This window comes from Lissotriton helveticus, chromosome 3_2 (genome assembly GCF_964261635.1).
Source record: "Lissotriton helveticus chromosome 3_2, aLisHel1.1, whole genome shotgun sequence".
In the NCBI taxonomy this organism is placed as follows: Eukaryota; Metazoa; Chordata; class Amphibia; order Caudata; family Salamandridae; genus Lissotriton; species Lissotriton helveticus.
In genome coordinates this window covers 134,421,423-134,440,686 of record NC_136062.1, presented here as the reverse complement: position 1 = coordinate 134,440,686, position 19,264 = coordinate 134,421,423, and the positions used below count along the sequence as shown (strand labels likewise).

At 44.6% G+C, this 19,264-nt stretch overlaps 1 protein-coding gene across 5 annotated transcripts in view; it reads left to right on the top strand.

The window, feature by feature from the left end:
• The window catches only part of TJP1 (tight junction protein 1), a 736,246-nt gene that overhangs the window by 468,963 nt on the left and 248,019 nt on the right, over nt 1-19,264 (top strand). For all 5 annotated transcript variants that reach the window (XM_078684928.1, XM_078684927.1, XM_078684925.1 and 2 more), the window contains exon 18: nt 14,404-14,504. In XM_078684928.1, the coding sequence (XP_078541054.1) occupies nt 14,404-14,504 (101 nt within the window). The remainder of the gene's footprint in view (nt 1-14,403; nt 14,505-19,264) is intronic.

The window sequence follows — 19,264 nt, the reverse complement described above, 5'->3', positions numbered from 1 at the left end:
ACATCCTCTCCCCAAGGCATGGTTCTAATGTGAACATGGAGGCCGTGTGGCTTTCATTTTAACACAACATCCCTGTAGCTTAGATTTCATAAGCACGGCGCCCGCTTCATGGTTGCTGTGCATTATGTTTCGGCTTTTTTCTAATCAAGAGGTTAGCGTGTGTGATTTGGCAGGTTGCACAGCATTTATTTTAGCAAAACTGCATCTGTGTAACTTTTATCAGCATAGCGTCTGCTGCACAGACGCCTTGTGTTAGGTTTCTGTTTATTTTTTTTAATAAATCAAAAAGGTATACATATGGATCCAATCATGCTAAGGTTTTCTTTGAAGCAAAACAACCCCTTTGCCCCCCCTTTCTGATTATACCCAGTCTGCCTGCCATTGAGATCGTGATCCCTACCTGTTTACAGTGGAAACGAGTGGCCGCTGCACTGTGGTCTTATGTAGCGAACTGGGTGCCGGTCAGTGAACAGTTTCTCCCCTGCATGCAGCCCTTAGTGACTTGTTTTTATTTTTTTATTTACATCTTAAATAATGGCGGTCAAGCATCTAGTCCTGTGCGGCTTGTTTTAAATTTTGCACACACTGTTTGTGATCTCCCTCCTCCCTCTCTCCCCCCCCCCCCTCCCTGCCCTTCCATCCTAGTATTTACCCCCCAGGAAGAATGTTATCTCCATCTCCGACGGTGCCAGGGACTCTCGAGCAGACTGTAACATCTGGGCCGAGCAGGCAGAAGCCCTCCCTCGGGAAACTGAGCCCCTTCTTTGAGCCACAGGCCCGACCCTTCACAACCCCCCACACACACACACAACCCACAACCACACACAACCCACAACCACACACAACCCACAACCACACACAACCCACAACCACACACACGTAAAAACCCCATGCAAAACCCCACACACAACCCCACACACAACCCCACACACACAACCCCACACACACAACCACACACACACACACACAACCACACACACACAACCACACACACAACCACACACACACACAACCACACACACACAACCACACACACAACCACACACACACACAACCACACACACACAACCACACACACACACACACACACAACCACACACACACACACACACACAACCACACACACACACAACCACACACACACAACCACCCACACAAACACACAACCACCCACACAAACACACACACAACCACACACACACACACACACACACAACCACACACACACACACACACACACAACCACACACACACACACACAACCACACACACAACCACACACACAACCACACACACAACCACACACACAACCACACACACAACCACACACACAACCACACACACAACCACACACACAACCACACACACAACCACACACACAACCACACACACACAACCCCACACACACAACCCCACACACACAACCCCCCCACACACAACCCCCCCACACACAACCCCACACACACAACCCCCCCACACACAACCCCCACACACAACCCCCCCACACACAACCCCCCACACACAACCCCCCACACACAACCCCCCACACACAACCCCCCCACACACAACCCCCACACACACACCCCACCCCCCCCCCACACACCCCCTCCACACCCCTACCCCCACACCCCACACACAACCCCCCCACACAACCCCCCCAACACACAACCCCCAACACACAACCCCCCCACACACACAACCCCCCCACACACACAACCCCCACACACACACAACCCCCCACACACACAACCCCCCACACACAACCCCCCACACACACACACAACCCCCCACACACACACACAACCCCCCACACACACACACAACCCCCCCCACACACAACCCCCCACACACACACACAACCCCCCCCCACACACACACACAACCACACACACAACCACACACACAACCACACACACAACCACACACACACACAACCCCACACACACAACCCCACACACAACCCCCCCACACAACCCCCCACACACACAACCCCACACACACACAACCCCCCACACACACACACACAACCCCACACACACACAACCCCCCACACACAACCCCCCACACACAACCCCCCACACACACACACAACCGCACACACACAACCGCACACACACAACCGCACACACACAACCGCACACACACAACCGCACACACACAACCGCACACACACAACCGCACACACACAACCGCACACACACAACCGCACACACACAACCACACACACACACACACCACACACACACCACACACCCCACACACACAACCCCACACCCCACACACACAACCCCACACCCACAACCCCCCACCCACAACCCCACACACACACACACACCCCACACACACGCAACCCCACACACACAACCCCACACACACAACCCCACACACACAACCCCACACACACACAAACCCACACACACATTTATTTATTTATTTTATTTATTTTAGAGGTTTTATATAGCGCTGGCTGGACCCAGGGGTATCAGAGCGCTTTACATTTTTGAGACAAGAAGGTCAGTAAGACATGGGTCATACATAGCATAAATGAGTATAAACAACATATAAGTCTTCGCCATACATATTTCAAAATGATAAATATGGGAAATAAGAACACCGAAAAGTGGGAGATGTGATAATCAAAAATAACCAGGCATACATTGAAAATTGCAGAGGAGGATAGGGAGGTTGGTGGTCAGAATTGGGTTTGTAAGGACGAGAGCTGTAGGGTCAGAAATGAGGGCAGACGGAGGACAAGGGAAGGGGGGGTGCAGGGTGGAGTGAAGGTGGTAAACAGGGAGGTGGAAGTGACGAGGAGGAAGGGCGAAGTAAGGCTGAAAAGAAGGGAGGCAGATGTATCTGAGGTCGGACAGAAGTGGCCAGTGGAAGATGGCAGATATGGATTATGGTCCCCAATATTTATTGAGGAGATGTAGTTTGAGTTCTTTTTGAAGCAAGGGTAGGAAGGGTTGCAACGAATGTCAGTTGGAAGGGCATTCCAAATGCATGGAGCGTTGCCGGAAAAGGACCGAGACTGGGTGGTCTTCTTTTTTTGAAGGGGGGGGGGATAAGAAGGAAGGTGTTTGTGCTTCTCAAGGAACGGGAGCAACCGGCTTTTGTGAGTTTGTTAGCGAGGTAGGTCGGTGTATTCTGATGGAGAATTTTGTGTGTAATGCAGGCTGTTTTGTACGTGGATCTACCTTCAATGGGGAGCCATTTAAGGATTTTAAGGGTAGGGGAGATGTGGTCGAATCGCTTGCAGTCAGAGGTAAGCCTAGCTGCAAGGTACAGCACAGATTTAAGCGATGCAAGGTGGATCTTGGGAATTCCGGGGAGAATGGCATTGCCATAGTCGATGTGAGAAAGAACAAGGGATTGGACTGCTAGTTTGAAATCATCGATAGGGATGAAGGGCTTGATTTTCTTAAGGTGGCGGAGAGTGAAGAGGGCTCCTTTGGCAGAATTATTGATGTGTGTCTTGAGGGTTAGGAGGTCGTCAAGTGTGATACCTAGTGATTTGACTGAGGAGGACAAAGATAAGGAGCAGTTGAGGGCATTAAGGTCAGAGATCCAATTCTGAATAGGGAGCTGGTTGTTTTTAGGGGAAAAAAGAATTATTTCAGTTTTTTTAGGGTTGAGTTTGAGGTGGTTAGTGTGGAACCAGGCTTGAATCTTGATGAGAGTGTTGTTGAGGTGAAGGATGTCAGCATGGGTTTTAATCTTATAATAGAGTTGGGTGTCATCGGCATAGAGATGGTAGTTGATCCCGGCTTGTTTAAGAATGAGTGTGAGGGGTTCCATGAAAAGGTTAAAGAGAGAGGGAGAGAGGATGGATCCTTGCGGAACTCCTAAGGAGATGGAGGTAGGGTTAGATAGGCAATTTTGGATTTTGATTTGTTGAGAACGGTGTTGTAGGTATGAGACGAACCATTTGTGTGTCATACCATTTAGGCCGAATCGATCTCTAAGAACATTGAGTAGAGTAGAGTGGTTAACAGTATCAAACGCAGCAGAGAGATCAAGGAGGATCAGAAGGCTAGATTCACCATTGTCGAGTGAGTGGTGGATGTCATCAACAATGTTTAGCATGGCGGTTTCAGTGCTGCATCCTTTCCTAAAGCCAGATTGGAAGGGGTCTAGTAAGTTAAAGTGTTCAATGTGTCTCTCGAGTTGGAGAAGAACACATTTTTCCAGGGCTTTAGAAAGAAGGGGAAGGTTGGAGATTGGACGAAGGTTATTGAGGTCGTTTGGGTCTGCCAAAGGATTTTTGATAATGGGGGTGATTTGGCCTAGTTGCAATGAGTTGGGGACACAACCGGTGGCAAGGGAGCTGTTGATAATAGAGGTCCAGGTAGGGGTGATGATATGTTTGAGGTTTTGGACAAGTTTGGATGGAAGAGGGTCTTTGGTGTGGGAGGAAGGCTTGAGTTTGGAAATGATGTTAAAGACGTCTCTTTCCGTGACTGGCTGGAAGTTAAGCCAAGCGGCATTATTTTTAGTAAGAGAGTTAGGATGATTGGAGTCCAGGAAATTTGGGGGCAAGGAGGGGTAAGGGAGATCAGAGTTATGATGGGCCGTAGAGGGTGTAGGGGGAGTTCTGATGGAGGGTGGGATATTAAGAGAGGTGTTCGGATTGGTGGTAGGGATCGCAGTAGAGAGGAAGGATTGCTCAATTAGTTTAATTTTGTCTGGAAAAAAAGAGGGCTATTTCTTCACATCTAGTCTTCGAGGCAAGTGGGACAGGGGGAGCGGACGCAGTTTGATTGCGCACAATGTTGAATAGTTCTCTTGGCCTATTCTGAGCTCGATCTAGTTGTGATCTGAGGAAGGAAGTTTTTTGTCTAAAGATGTGTTTTTTGTAGGACGACCTAGCAAGTCTGAGGTTGGCCAGGTTAGAAGGAGAGGGGTGCTGTCTCCATAATCTTTCAGACAGTCTGAGTTTACGTCTTTCAATGTTTAGGTCTGTGTTAAACCATGATTTGGAGGGGATATTTCTTTGTTTTTTGAGTTTGAGTGGTGCTAGAAGGTCAAGGGTAGCAGTGACAGCTCTGTTATATTGTTCGGTTAGTTTGTTCGTGTTGAGGGAAGGAGGGATAGCGAGAAGCTGGGCCTGAAGTTTGGATTCAAGTAAGTCGGGAGGGATATGACTGAGATTTCTGATCAGTTTCATGGGTTTAATAGTTTTGGACGGAGGGGTGGAGGCAGAGTTGTTTATGGAGAACAGGATAAGGTGATGGTCGGACCAGTCAATCGGAATGATGTTAGATAGGAGGGCTAGATCTTTGCTGGTAATGATAGCGTCAAGGGTGGCTCCTTTGGAATGGGTTGGTGACTGACAGATTTGTTTGAGGTCATTAATTTCGAGAAGGTCATACAGGGGGGAGATTGAGGGATCTTTAGTATCATTCCAATGGAGGTTAAAGTCTCCCTGTTTTTAGATTTGGAAATAAACCATAAACCCATAAACCCACACACACATAACCCCCCACACACATAACCCCCCACACACATAACCCCACACACACATAACCCCACACACACATAACCCCACACACACACAACCACACACCAGAATAGCAAAACATAGCATAGCAAAACAAAGCATAGCATAACAAAGCATAGCATGGCATATCATAACAAAACACAACAAAACATAGCACAGGATAGCATAACAAAACAGCATAGCATAACAAAATAAAGCAAAGCATAGCATAACACAACAAAACATAGCATAGCATAACAAAACACAATGAAACATAGCAAAACAAAACAGCATAGCATAACAAAGCACAGCAAAACAAAACATAGCATAACATAAAACATAGCATAGCATAACAAAACACAACATAGCATAACAAAACACAACATAGCATAGCATAACAAAACATAGCATAGCATAACAAAACATAGCATAGCATAACAAAACATAGCATAGCATAACAAAACATAGCATAGCATAACAAAACATAGCGTAGCATAACAAAACATAGCGTAGCATAACAAAATAAAGCAAAGCATAGCATAACAAAACATAGCATACCATAACAAAACATAGCATAGCATAACAAAACATAGCATAGTATAACAAAACACAACGGAACATAGCATAACAAAACATAGATTAGCAAAACATAGCATAACAAAGCACAGCATAACAAAACATAGCATAGCATAACAAAACACAACAAAACATAGCATTACAAAACGTAGCATGGCATAACAAAACAAAGCATGGCATATCATAACAAAACACAACAAAACATAGCATAACAACTATCGCACTCACTCTATCTATCGCCCTCCCTCGATCTATCTATCGCCCTCCCTCGATCTATCTATCGCCCTCCCTCGATCTATCTATCGCCCTCCCTCGATCTATCTATCGCCCTCCCTCTAACTATCTATCGCCCTCCCTCTAACTATCTATCGCCCTCCCTCTATCTATCTATCACCCTCCCTCTATCTATCTCCCTCACTCTATCTATCTGTCGCATCACCACAGCATCACTCAGGGGCACCACAACATCACTATGCGCTACCACAGCATCACTGAACGCCACAGTATAACTCTTTGCCCCCACAACATCACTCAGCGCCACCACAGCATCAATATGTTCAACCATTCAATAACAAATGGTTCAAATGTTCTCTCAATGTTTTAAGCTTTATTACAAATGTCACAAAAATATGTTAATATTTCACTTCTGTTCTTGGATTTTCGTCACAATAAAATACACTGAACATAATCTTCACAAAAGTTATTTACAAAAGTTCAAGCTATTGCCATTATAAATTACAGTAACTTTTATTTAAGTATTCATTCTTTAAAAAAAATGTAAAAGCCATTGTTATTTGTAATATCAATACATCTAAGTCACATAAATACAATACATATTGCATTACAAATGCTGTAGGTGTCACATTTGCAAAAGTTATAACTATTGGCAATGTAAATGGCAAAGCTATTAATTTCTCTATTTTCAAAACCAACACATCAATAAAAATGTGTCATTTACAATACCAATAGCTCAAACTTTCCTAATGCGAAACCTATTGCATTGCAAATGCTTGTTTACCTTTCCCGTTGAATAACATTGAGCGCCCGACGGCTCAAAAGCACCCTGCAACCAGCCGCCTGAGTGCCGCTGGCCGTGCCAACTTTGCCCTATCCTACTTCCCCATTTGCCCTGAGCAAGTGACCAGGAGCCCAGCTCCCACAGCCGCGTGAACTGCTAGCCAGCAGCCACCAACCGTAGGCCCCCTGCCCCTCATTGGATAACATTGGGCCTAACTAGCTCTTCACCTGGCCGCCCCTGTGCCGCTGAGGGTGAACCAACTGTACCAACCTGACCCTGGGGGACCCCTGAGTCTATGCCCAGAACCTTAACTTCACCAGTTGAGTACTGACCTGGAAACCGGTAACTCACTTACCTGCCATTGGATAACATGGACTTGCTTGACTTGAAAAATCTTCTAAGTGTGAAGTTTTGGAAACTTAAAATATTCATATAAAATCACCCGAATTCCGAAGTGCTCATCTGTGATCAGGAGAGAAGCCAGTACTGTACCTTGTAGCCCCGTACTGAACCGCAAAAGTAATCCTTACCGGGTTTACTAGTAACCTGTTTTTTCTCCATAGGAACCCATTGTCTGCTTTTCTATGAAATGTCTTCGAAGTGTCTACTTTTGAAAACTTGAAATATTCTTTAAAAATCATACGAAATATTGAAACGTAATTACTTACCTGTTTTAAGTTGAGACCCCTGGGCTGGACCTAGGAGCCCAGTACTGGATTACAAAAGTAACAAGATCGTACTTTACCTGCAACCTGAATGTTCGAGGCATATGGGCTGCAGATGGTACATTTATGAATAGATCGCCATCTGGTGTTGGGCTCGGATGATTGCACTTGTTTTTCTTCTGGAGAAGTCTTTGTCGTCATCGATGACTCCTCCTCTTGGTGTTAGTGCGCATGGGCATCGGCTCCATCCTTAGATTGTTTTTTTCCGCCATCGGGTTCGGATGAGGATCGAAGCGCTCCGGACCGACTTCGATAAAGAAGGTTATATTCGGCGCGTAACCCTTTCCAATTCGACGGTATTGTTATCGAACGCGACTTCACTTCCATCTCGACGCGTTTCGAAGAACGACGACTACGAGAAGACCAGCTCGACGTAGTCCAGCCCGGAGTCCATGGAAAGGACTCCATTCAAAAAATGTCCAACGTGTGGTGCTAAGTTCCCACACAAGGACCTACACGAGGTGTGCAACCTCTGCTTGTCCCCTGAACACGAATCCAGGGACTGTGAGGCCTGTGCAGCATTTTCCTCAAAATCGACGATTAGAAACCGTCGAGCAAGAAGACACGAGGTATCGAGAATGCAGTCACAAGCAATCCCGGAGCTGTTCGAGGACCAGCACCCAGAAGAGGAGGAAGAGGAGGTCGACGAAGCGGGGTCAGAAGCGGACGAGTCCGACGTCGAGGAAATCGACGTCCAGCAAACCGTGAGTGACGACGTCCCTTTACCAAAGAACAGACCCCGCACGGTGTCGACCCCGCCCTCGAGCCCGGTCAGACAACCGAAAAAAGTTTCCGACGCCCCGCCTTCGGGCCCGGCAACGAAACCGAAACCGAAACACTCGGTCTCCCATCATGGTGGTTCCGATTAACGACCCACATCGACACCGAAGCTCCATGTCAAGGAAAGCTCGAAGTCGAAACAGTCCATGTCGACACCGAAACACGTTTCGACGTCGAAAACACCATCGACACCGAGGACATCCTCGACGCCGAAAACATCGGATCCGAATAAAATCTCGGTGCCGAAAATACAAATGGACAGTCAGAAGAAAAAACACCTTTCGGACCCAAAAACTGCGGTACCGACACAGGAATATAAAACCGATCCTAAACAAAAGACTCTGTTTATTGATCCACAAACTGGCAAGGTAGTCACAGAACTACCTAAAAAGAGGAAGAATGAACAGTCGGACGAAAAAACTCCTCCGAAGAAGAGAACAATGGGGACAAATACAACTCCCCCCCATTCTCCACAACCTAGAGACACACCCTCTTCTCCTCTTCCTCACAATAGGCCAACTATTCCTCCCACACGACCATCTACACCTATAACAGATGTAGAAAGTGACACAGGGGAGGGAGAACATCCTGGGGATGATGAAGACACAATCCCAGAGGAGGCAGACCCATGGGAACAGTACAATGTAGGGTCAGATAACGATAACGACCCTGAATTGTATCCGTCAAAACCTTCACCTCCTGATGATAATACTGGTTTTGCGCAACTCATTAATAGAGCAGCAAAATACCACAAGGTAGAGCTACATGCAGAACCTCAAATAGAGGATTTCTTATTAGAAACACTACCTGCTGCACAAAGAACATCAGGAACACTACCAATGCTTAAGGGCCTTCTCAATCACACATCAGAGATATTCAAAGACCCGGTGAGGGCTAGGGTACTGAACCCAAGAATTGATAAGAAATATAGAGCAGCTCCAAAAGACCCAATATTCATTAAAGGACAAATTCCTCTAGACTCACTAGTGGTCACAAACGCTCGTAAGAGAGCAAACTCTTTATCTACAGGAGAAGCTCCACCTCCTGACAAAGAGTCTAAGCTAATAGATGCCTCTGGCAAGAGAGTAGCATCTCAAGCGGCAAACAGCTGGCGCATAGCTAATACACAAGCACTACTTGCAAGGTATGACAGAGCGCATTATGATGAATTAGAAAAACTCATCACACATCTCCCTAAAGAACATCAAAAGAGGGCAGATCAACTCATACAGGAAGGGAAGTTAATTACTAACACTACAATCAAGTGCGCCCTAGACGCGGCAGACACTGCAGCAAGATCTATAAACACAAGCATCATGTTAAGGAGACATGCATGGCTTAGGGTTTCAGGGTTCAAACAAGGGGTACAAACATCATTACTGAACCAATCTTTTGATGAGAAAACACTTTTCGGCACAGGGACAGATGAGGCCTTAGAAAAGATGAAAAAGGATACGGAAACGGCTAAATCAATGGGAGCATTGCAACAGCCGACACAAAGAGGTTCCTTTCGTAGGTCCACCTATAGAGGAGGATCCAAAAATACAGATACAAGCCAGCAACAAACCTCTTTTACTCCTACATCACCCAGAGGTAATTCTAGAGGTGGTTACAGAGGTAACAACAACAAGGGTAGAGGTCGCGGAAACAACAACAACCGCAACTCTCCAACCCCAAAGCAGTGACTTCATACAGCTCCCCCCAGACCATATAACACCGGTCGGGGGACGCCTATCACAGTTCCTACCTGTCTGGGAAAACATCACATCAGACAGGTGGGTGAGACAAATTATCCAATATGGTTATTGCCTAGAACTCACAGCTACCCCACCAAACATCCCCCCCAAACAGCGTCCAATGAAACAAGATCACCTGACACTGTTAAAACAAGAAGTACTATCCCTGCTAGAAAAGCATGCCATAGAGAAGGTTCCACAGCACCAACAAGGAACAGGAGTATACTCCCTATACTTCCTAATTCCCAAAAAGGACGGGTCTCTAAGGCCAATACTGGACCTAAGACCTCTCAACGCATACATAAATTCGGAACATTTCCACATGGTCACGCTCCAATAAGTACTTCCTTTACTGAAGAAAGGGGACTTTCTTTCTACAATGGATCTAAAAGACGCTTACTTTCATATCCCGATTCACAAAGCCCACAGGAAATACCTCAGGTTTGTGGTAGAAGGACAACATTATCAGTTCAAGGTCCTTCCGTTTGGTGTCACAACGGCACCAAGGGTGTTCACAAAATGCCTAGCAGTGGTGGCAGCTCACCTAAGAAGACAACAAATACATGTATTCCCCTACTTGGACGACTGGCTAATAAAAGCCAAGTCACAAGAGGAATGTCTTCAGAACACACAAAAGACAATTCAGCTGCTACACCAGCTAGGGTTCACGGTGAACTACACAAAGTCACACCTGCAACCAAGCAAGGTTCAACAATATCTGGGGGCTACTATAGACACAGAAAAAGCCAAAGTATACCCCAATCCAGTCAGGATCCAAACAATGCTTACAATCATTCAAAGATTCCAACCACAACACTCACTAACAGCAAGGGTGTTCATGCAGCTATTAGGGATGATGTCATCCTGCATACTGCTAATACCATATGCCAAACTACAAATGCGTCCGCTACAAGAATGTTTAGCGACACAGTGGAATCAGGCTCAAGGACAGATTACAGATCTGGTGTTGGTAGACGACCGCACACACCGCTCTCTGAAGTGGTGGAACACAACAAACATTGCAAAGGGGCGGTCGTTCCTAGAACCAATTCCACAGGTGACAATAACAGCGGACGCATCGCTCACGGGATGGGGAGCACATATGGAGAAATACACAGTACAAGGAAGGTGGAGTGTGCAGGAAAGAAGACTGCACATCAATCATCTAGAACTACTAGCAGTGTTTCTAGCATTGAAAGCCTTCCAAATACATGTTACCAACAAAGCAGTCCTGATCAGAACAGACAACATGACAGCAATGTATTATATTCAAAAACAGGGGGGGACGCACTCTCTCCAACTATCCAGACTAGCACAGGAAATTTGGAGATGGGCCATTCCTCAAAACATCTATCTGTTAGCCGAACACCTACCAGGAGTCCAAAACCAGATAGCAGACATCTTAAGCAGACAGTCGGAACAAATACACGAATGGGAACTGCACCAACAAATACAGCAGCCATTCTTCCAAAGATGGGGACAACCAGAGATAGACCTCTTTGCCACTCATCAGAACGCAAAATGCCAAAGCTTCGCGTCCAGGTACCCACACCACCTGTCGCAGGGCAATGCGTTATGGATAAATTGGTCCAACAAATTTGCATACGCTTTTCCCCCTCTCACACTAATCCCATTAGTGGTCAGAAAGCTGCAACAACACTCAATGACCATGATACTAGTAGCACCCACGTGGGCACGACAACCGTGGTTCACCACGCTCCTGCAACTCTCACAAGTGCCACACCAAAAGCTAAGAATTCTACCCATGCACCTTACACAGAACCATGGAGAAATAATGCACCCAGATCCCACACAACTGAACCTAGCGATCTGGCTCCTGAAATCCTAGAATTTGGGTACTTAGATCTACCCCCAAATTGCATGGAGATAATTAAACAAGCGAGACGTCCCACCACCAGAGCATGCTATGCAGCTAAGTGGAAGAGGTTTGCTATACACTGTACAACTAATAATATCAACCCTCTGGACGTATCAACAAGGGAGATTATTTGCTACTTACTACACTTACAGCAATGTAATCTCGCGTACACATCTATCAGAGTACATCTAGCAGCTATAGCAGCGTACCTACACAACAGGCAACATATATCCCTGTTCAGAGTGCCAGCGATAAAAGCCTTTATGGAAGGCCTTAAAAGAGTCATTCCACCAAGATTACCACCTTCCCCGGTCTGGAACCTCAACGTAGTACTCACCAGACTAATGGGACCACCTTTCGAACCTATGCATAGGTGCGAGATACAATTCCTTACATGGAAGGTGGCTTTCCTTATAGCCATTACCTCTCTCAGGAGAGTAAGTGAATTACAGGCATTGACAATACAAGAACCATTCCTACAGTTGCACCACAATAAAGTGGTTCTTAGAACAAACCCAAAATTCTTGCCTAAAGTAATTTCAGCATTCCACATCAACCAGCCGGTGGAACTACCAGTCTTTTTTCCAAAGCCACAGATGGTAGCAGAAAGGGCCCTACATACACTAGATGTCAAAAGAGCCATTTTGTACTACATAGAAAGGACACAAAACTTCAGGAAAACTAAACAACTATTTGTAGCATTTTCCCCAACACATAAGGGCAATCCTATCTCTAAAGCGGGCATCGCTAGATGGATTGTAAGATGTATACAAATATGTTACATTAAAGCAAAGAGAACATTAACGGTCCCTCCTAGAGCTCATTCTACACGAAAGCTAGGAGCATCTATGGCATTCTTAGGGAACATTCCCCTAGATGACATATGTAGAGCAGCAACTTGGTCTACACCACATACATTCACAAAGCACTACTGTGTTGATGTGCAGGCTACACAACAAGCCAGAGTGGGCCAAGCTGTATTAAAAACTCTATTTCAAACAGTTGCGACAGACACTGGTGACCACCGCTAGGGAGGTAACTGCTGTACAATCTATTCATAAATGTACCATCTGCAGCCCATATGCCTCGAACGGAATATGCTACTTACCAGTATGCATCTGTTCTTGGCATAGAGGGCTGCAGAGTGGTACATGCCCTCCCTGCCTCCCCGGAAACTTGTGTCTGTCCCAACATTATCTAATTTAGATACACTTACATGGGCATATCTTTATGTATTCTACTACACTACTCCATCTAACCCTACTATGGCAAAACAATCTAAGGATGGAGCCGATGCCCATGCGCACTAACACCAAGAGGAGGAGTCATCGATGACGACAAAGACTTCTCCAGAAGAAAAACAAGTGCAATCATCCGAGCCCAACACCAGATGGCGATCTATTCATAAATGTACCACTCTGCAGCCCTCTATGCCAAGAACAGATGCATACTGGTAAGTAGCATATTCCTTTCTCCCATTGGATAACATTGCCAGATTTTCATTGAAACGTTTTTAAGTGTGAACTTTTAAAACCGCTTTATATTCCTGAAAAATCACTAAAATAACTGAAATGTTTATACTAAATTGTTTTCAGTTTAAACCCCAGGGCTGCATCTAGGATCCAGTCCTGGAACTACCAAAGTCATCTACAAAGTAATCAACTGTACTTATATGATCAAAACCCATTGAGCTCAATGCTAAAGTGTGTGTAGAATTGTGTTGCCTACTGCAACCCCTGTATCAATTGTGTTCACAAAGACTATTGCCTTTTTGCAAAGTACTCATTTAAGACCTTTCATATTGAGAACAGTATATTTTGATACCTGTCGGTTCTAAAAATAAAACATCTATATCTGTGGATATAAAAACAATTGGCCTGGAGTTCAGTCTGAGTGTGTGAAACCTTTTGCTGACTGAGTGTGTACAACAAATGCTTTACACTGTCCTCTGGTACTGCCTTACTGCTCGTCCAAGCTACCACATTAGAGAGTAAGGTCACACCTGGCTTTAACCTCTGTTATACTCTGGGGTTTGTGGACTCTATACACACTGTACCTTATTTTGGTCCAGTATATGTAGAGCCACTTTCTCACAGGAAGTTCATAGACTGGAATGTGTTCTTTGTTCTACTATATGTTCTTCTTCTGAAATATTCTTGATTTATTTGCCATGCACTAAAGAGTAATGCAACATTTGGTGTTCTTTTTAGATACCATTAACTTAAATTCGATGAATGATGGGTGGTATGGAGCCCTAAAAGAGGGAATTCAGCAGCAGCAGAATCAGCTTGTATGGGTCTCAGAGGGCAAGGTAAGTGTATGTTGTGTCATACTGGGTTGGGTTTTAGTTGTTACATTGCCAGAAGCCTTGTTGTAGGACAGATGAATCCACTAGAATTGTTACCATACATGTAGCTGAGATCAATACACTTTCAGTCAACTTAATGTAGAATATTGTTAGGGAATGGTATGTGGCGTAGTAGTTGTGTCATACTAAATCTCAACAGTTCAAATAAGATCTGTGTGTCACGGTGTCTGTTCTTCACATTTCTGCTCCTGAACACTTTAACTCCAACTCATCTTTGTTACAGTCTTCATAGGTACTAAACTAAACATATTTTATGAACCTATTTTACTATGAGGCAAAATCTTAATCATGTGCTGAAAGGTAACCCAAATTCACTTTAGAGGTCTTTAGGAGGTTATATACTTCTCCTTTCACCCAATTAGCTTCTGTTGTTCTATCAAATCCCAAGGCTTCTCGTGTGGTGACTGTTACTGTGCCATTATGCCTATAAAAACAGTGTATGAAATATGCCAGAGATAAAATGTGAAAGATGACACTGGAGAAAGGAACAGTGAAAGGAAATAGAAGGGATGGAAAAATCGGGAGAATGAAGGAAAATGCAAGGGAAACTAATGACGCCAGCTTAAAGATACAGAGGTTTGATGAATTTGATACTTTTTGGGAAGGTGGGTACTTGGAGCACAACAATGAGTACCTGAGCACTGCACAAAGGATTGAAAAAGAGGCAGTAAGGGTAGGGATTGTGATGTAATTTTGAAGCTACTCCCTATCTCTATTCTGTTCAGTTGTCATTTAGGAAAGAGCAGGACCATGATTGATCATCCCCTTATATCCACTGCTTTGGGTTATAACTGGCATCTTTTAGAAAGAGAAATGAAATTTAATGTCTTACCTCTAGAGAGAATGAAAGACCTGTGTGAGCGCTCAATTGTCTTTTTATGTTTTTCACATGGGACTATTTCTGTTTTATACAACACAGTGGTTTCAAAACTTGAATTTCATTTGGACGTCTTTTTTGAATTACAGTACACAATTCACGGGAAGACCCCTGAACTTGTGGATTTTATCAAAATGAATGTGTTACCTCAGTGCAGTTTCCCTCCCAATAGAGCATTAGTGTCAAAGCATGACACTGCATAATGATAATGAAACCAAACCACAACACTTAGCTTATATTTTACTCTTTGTAAAATGTGAACATTTTAATTGCAATCTGTTTCGGTATTACCGGAGAATTGCAAAGATTAGCTTTAAAAACTCTTCTCTTCTGCAGTCACAAGTGCTTAACACAGTAGAGCATGTCTTAAGCAAAATCTTGATTTCTGAAAAACGTAATCAATCATTTGTCTCTTATGTACTGAACACAAGTAAATACTATAGATTATGCTATTTACCTTGTTTTCTAAAACATATTACACCTAAATAAACTTGTAATATAAAATGAGTAATTGGTTACATGTACTTCACCCCCTTCGATGCTAGCCCACCCCTTCCCATCCCTCCTCCCGTGCTTTGCTGTTCGGGGTAGTTTGTGCTTAGTCCTCCATATATTTTGGTTCACATAAGGTATCTATACCAAATTTGCATCCTTTTTTTTCTCCACATCCTGGGGATTCTAAACGTATCCAGGGTTTGTGGATTCCCCTGGAGGGAACCGAGAAATTAGACAAATTTAGTTTTTTTCAGGTAGAAAATTCTGCAGAAGAAAGCATCTGTTTTTTTCCCCTGCAAATGGCATCAACGAAGGATTTGCAGTGCTAAAATTATCAACTTCCCAGCTTTTAGGAACAGGCACACTTGAATCAGAAAACCACATTTTTCAACAGTTTTGGCATTTATCGGGGAGATAGCCCATTTTTTCTATTTCAGTTAGGGGTGGAAACGGGTATAAAAACAGGTATAAAATCCACGGTGAAAGATATACATTTCTAAAAAGTAGGCAACATTCTGAATTTAGCAAGACGTAATTTGTCTGGATCCTTCAAGGTTTTCCTTTAAAAAGTAACAGTTGAAATAAAAAAATATTGAAATTCTGTTGAAAATTGCCATTTTTATCTACGTTTTGATCTGTAACTTGTACTTACTATGGCAGATTTTGTAACCCCTTGCCTGCGGGGCTAATTCCCTCCCCCTGTGCTGGGGGGTGAGGGGGCGCACACAGCGCTCCGGGGCTCATGACGAGCTCAGCTCGTCATGTTCCACGATGGGCGTGTGCTCATGACGAGCTGAGCTTGTCACGTCCACACCCGTTTCTTTAGAACGCTCAGCACAGCGGGAGAATTAGCCCCGCGTGCGAGCGTTGCGGCCGTTATGATGAGCTGAGCTCGTCATGAGCACACGGCCACCGTAGCTCATGACGAGCTGAGCTCGTCATGTGCATGGAAGGGGTTAAAGCAATGTACCGTTACGTCCGCTGGAAACATCTGGTTGCAGTGATATATAGACATTGTAGATTCTCCTAGAACCTGAAGTACCCAGAGCCAACAACCGGCTGCACCTTACAATGGCTTTTCATTGTCTACTGACTATACAGCAATTCAAATGGTAAATTATGAAGAATGAATACAGGGTATGAAGGAAAACTCTGTATTTCTGAAATGTACACCAGATACTGAGCAGTAGTTCTTTGTACAATTTATGAGTACCTTTACAGGCATGTTTCATAAGGCATTTTGTAAAATGTCTTTTGTGTTACACACCTGCTTACATTTGAAAGGCACAAATGTAGAGATATTCAATTGTCAATACATGTTTTACTATTCTGTATTCCCACATGTCTCCCAATAAAACTGGCACCCCACTTGTGTGGCTTGATCACCAAAAATGTTACCTAGGAGATGACATATTTCACCGAGAAGAATGCATGTTTTTCCCAAGGTGGCTAGCTGTGGTGGTGACATGAAAGGGTGCCAAATTCTGAATGTTGACTACCTTTCAGAAATGTATAGCTTTCCGTGATCCACTGGTGTTTTCGGTCCCTTGGCTTGGCGGTCATCTAGGAAAATCTACCAAACCCAGACATTTGTGAATAATATACACCCGGGGGGAGTATAAGGAGGTGTGGCTTGTGTGGATCCCCAATGTTTTCTTACCCAGAATCCCCTGAAAACCTCATACTTCGCTAAAAAGTCACATTTGTCTCAGATTTCTGTGTGGGAAAGGTATGGGATCACTTGGCTGGCACAAATTTCCTACCACCCAGCGTTCCCCCAGGTCTCCCGATAAATATGCAACCTCACTTATTTGGGTGGGCCAAGATACCGTGACAGGGAAGGGCCCAAAACTTGTAGTGATTTCCTTTTTGGACTCACTTTAGTTCAACCTCAGTTTTTTACTTTAGATGTTTTTAGGCTGACTAAGCTTTGGGCCCAATTCAAGAACCCATCACTCTCATACACCAACAGGACTAACAAACCAGCCACACCAACCAGCACCCAAACATCAGACAACTGACAAGCACACCTCAAGCAAATTTATACAAATACTGGCTACCAAACACTAACACACTTCCAGTCCATGCCCACACAGATAGCCAATCACAAGTCCATGCACGACCCCAGTCAAGCGCCAGTCTACTCACACCGACAGCCACACACATCAGCAGCCAAACACCAGTTAACGCACACCGCCAGCTAAGTGTCATTCCAAGCTAATGTCCACGCACTGGAGGGAAAAAGAGGGTCCCTTCTGTCGTGTAGTTACTAAAAATACATAGGATCTGCACGTTTGTTGGACAACATAAACCAAGGGAACTGGTGTCTATGCTGATTCTGGACACCCCCACTGAATAATTGAGCCTATAGGCCAGCTAGCTCACAGTACCATTATAAGCCCCCGAACCCTACCAAGGAGCAAATAGTTTCTGGCAGCTTTTGAACATATTTCACACAAAAAGGAAGGGGTGAGGGTTGACAACTCACCTACCCTGAACCCCCTGCTCAAACATCATAACACCAAACGGGGTAGGGAGGAAACAAAGGTGATGGGCATGCAGTGGCACAAGTAGTGTTGTAAAAAACTGCCCTCACTCACACAAAAATGTGTGTGACATGCTTCATCATCGGGTCTGCTAACAATACACCCTGACATAGCCACGCACAGGATCGAGCATAGGGAAGGGGAAGACAAACAACATAAAAATAGTCCTAATTGGTGCTAATCAAGTGACTGGGAACAGTGATAGAGAAGGTGCAGTGAAAAAAGTGATTAAAACTGACTCGTGGGTATCCTATATTCCAACTTTATTCGAGGGTCCCCCGGCCAGGGTAAAAATTGTGAAGGATGGTTCGTGTCGATAGCTAACTAGGTACTCCTAACACCCCTCCTTAAACTGCCGTGATTGTCAACATGTTTCGACCGTGTCAACGTGCCCCCAATACAGCGTCAAACCCGTTTTCCTCAGGACTTCTTTCAGTCCCAGTTGAAACACCCCCTATTACCTTACATTGGTCGATTCACGGCGCTCAAAACATATACAAATGTGTCCGTGTGGAGGTAATTCACCTTGCACGAGGTACAGTTACTGCAATTGAAAACAAAAAATATATATGAATTAGGCTAGAGAGTCAACATCCTATTCATACGCATTATCCCATCACACATCCAAAGGTTTGGAAAGTGCTGGGACACAAAATATTTTGGACAACGTATGTCGCACATTGTATTTAAATGCAATGTCAGTCTTCCGGGGGTAGTATCCATTACTACGCCACCCCACTCTAGCATAGACCAACACGGTATGTGCCTGTGATACCAAGTATTGC